The sequence below is a fragment of the Nanorana parkeri genome, unplaced genomic scaffold (genome assembly GCF_000935625.1).
Source record: "Nanorana parkeri isolate BGI_ZX_2015 unplaced genomic scaffold, ASM93562v1 scaffold244, whole genome shotgun sequence".
Taxonomy (NCBI): domain Eukaryota; kingdom Metazoa; phylum Chordata; class Amphibia; order Anura; family Dicroglossidae; genus Nanorana; species Nanorana parkeri.
Window position 1 is genome coordinate 273,995 of NW_017306512.1, and position 2,694 is coordinate 276,688.

Below are 2,694 nucleotides of genomic sequence, written 5' to 3' on the forward strand. Positions count from 1 at the left end.
ATTGCGCTACACATGTTACATATCGCCGCGAACGTCGCAGTGAGAGCAATCATTTTAGGGCCATCAATCACTGATAACACTAAACTGATGAGCGGTAAAAGCTTTTAAAGCGTCGCCTAGGGCCAATTTTGGGTATTATCGTTTTTTGAGGTTTCGCGCGCAGTTTTAAGTCTTGACATGTTTGGTGTCTTTTTACCCGAGGTAATCGTTGGATATGGATGTCACCAGCACTCCAGAAACGACAAAATAACAAAATATTTTAGTGAATCTTCATTTTATTCACTCGAAAGGAATCTGATTCCTTTCGAGTGAATAAAATGAAGATTCACTAAAATATTTTGTTATTTTGTCGTTTCTGGAGTGCTGGTGACATCCATATCCAACGATTATATCTGATGCGGCGCCATCCGTAGTCATTGCGAGCACCCACAAGTGTATAAAATTCATTTCAGTACAGCTGCTACAGGTCCTTGGACATTTTACCCGAGGTGACCCCGTCTTTTTTTATATTTTACCAAAAAATTGGGTAATGTTTTTATCATTTTAATACAGGGGAAAGAGTTTTTTTGTGTGTATAAAATTTCGGTATTTTTTCCTTTTTTTAATGTGGTAAAAAATAACCCCAGTGGTAAATAAATACCACCAAAGGAAAGCTCTATCTGTCCCCAAAAAAGTGTATAAAATTCATTTCAGTACAGCGTTGCATGGCGGAATAAATGTCAGTCAAAGTACCACAGCGCTGACTACTGAAAAATGGCCTGGATGTCAAGTGGTTAACAGGGGGGGGCGAACATATTCTTTCACACAAGGATATGTGGGTTTGGATTTTGTTTTCCCTTAATAATAAAAACCTTCCTTTTAAAAACTTGTGTTTATCTTTGACTAATATTTAAATTTGTTTGATGATCTGAAACATTAAAGTGTGACAAACGTGCAAAACAATGAAAAATCAGGAAGGGGCCAACACTTTTTCACACAACTGTATATTGCTTGGTTGAAATATGTTTTTGTTGGCACAAGAAATCTTTTTTTTATTTTTAGGTTAGGTAACTATGCATATAATTTGAAACATGAGAATGATGTTAATACTGATCCCTTGTTTTATGTTGGTTTATATTGCAGATGCTACATGGAAAGCATGTCATGGTCCGAGTTGGAGGAGGCTGGGACACTCTACAAGGGTTTTTGCTTAAGTATGACCCTTGCAGGGTTCTGCAATTTACTACATTGGAGCAAAAAATTCTTCAGTTCCAAAAGGGAGGGGCAAGTGAGAATGTATCATTACAATCAGGCAGAACACCACAGCCTCCTGTCATGAACCCCATAACTGCAATCAGTGTCTCTCAAAAGTCGACCTCTACACCATCTACACTTTCATCCTCTTCTAATACTAATCTCCGAAGTGAGAAGTCTCCAACTCCGTCTTCTCAAAAGGCAACAAAGAATACGCCATCTGCTTCAGTACGCCCCAAAATCCAAACCATTCCAAGAAAAGGCTCCCCGTTACTTCCAGAGCCACAGAGGAAGGTGGCAAAGAAATCTAATTCTCCTCCACATATCACGTCTATAACTACTAGTTCCAAAGGTACACAAAGAATTTCTCCTCAAAGAAAACTTTTCGCTTCACCCAAGGGAACTGGCCCAGCTTCTAATAATGCTGGGAAGAGTCCTGTGTCATCTCATGTCACTAAAGCATCTCCCAACACTAAACACGTGACTCAACGTGCCAGCCCTGTGCAGCAGTCTGCAAAAGGTTCTCCTAAATCACCTGTGCCTCTTAAGACACTACCGAAGGATGCTACTGGTTCCCAGTCAAAAACAGCACAATTACAATTAACTACAGATGCTGTTAAAGGACCTTCTACATCAGCAACTACTAGGACTGCATTATCTAAAAGGACTGAAGTGGCAAAACTGACCAGCCAGAGTACGACTAATCAGAAATCTGCTTCCTCCAGAGAACTCCAAGTAATTAAAAAGACAAATTTACAGAAAACCAATCTGACAGACAGGAAGCCATTTGTGGTGTCTTCTCGTGTGCCTGCCAAAATGCCTCCTTTTTCCAACCCCTCTCAACCAGTGGCTAAGCCACTAATTACGGCTGCTTCCCAGTCAAAACCCATAAGTAGAAACGCTACCAAGCCAGCCCAGTCCCACAGAAATGGCACAGCTAAGGCTGTAGCTGATAAGACCACCATTTCTGGCCGTACTCCCCTATCTGTAGTTAAGCTTCCACAATCTGATACCAAAGCAGTGACTGCACCGCACACAAAACCGCTGACAAAAAGTCAACTAGCAAGCGGCCCAGTGAAAAAAGGCAAACCGCACGCAGTGTGTGATTCAGCTGGTTCAAAAACAAAACTGACTCGCAAAGCTGCTGCTGATCCTATGAAAGAGAAGCTTCCTAAGAAAGAAGACCGTTATATCTCATCAAAAACAAAGTAATTATCTGAGGTGCTAGTAGATCATGTATGTTCTTATGGTTTTAAAGGTAAAAAAAAAATTATGCCAACCCTTCTGTGTTGACTGGATGTTAAGAAAACAGAAATAATACATGTAAATGTACAAATGCTTTTTTAGCACCTTAAAGTGATCTATCAACTGTTTTTAAAGATGTATAATGTAAAGCTCTGTCCAAGAGCAGATGCTACAAGCTAGAATGCTGCAAAAAGATATTATAACTGGTGGGGAAGA

At 40.1% G+C, this 2,694-nt stretch overlaps 1 protein-coding gene across 1 annotated transcript in view; it reads left to right on the forward strand.

Moving 5' to 3' along the window:
- Positions 1-2,445, forward strand: part of GAS2L3 (growth arrest specific 2 like 3) — a 19,570-nt gene extending 17,125 nt beyond the window's left edge. Inside the window, exon 8 of the mRNA XM_018556621.1 lies at positions 1,123-2,445. Coding sequence (XP_018412123.1) covers positions 1,123-2,445 — 1,323 coding nt within the window. The remainder of the gene's footprint in view (positions 1-1,122) is intronic.
- The last annotated feature ends 249 nt before the right edge of the window (positions 2,446-2,694 follow it).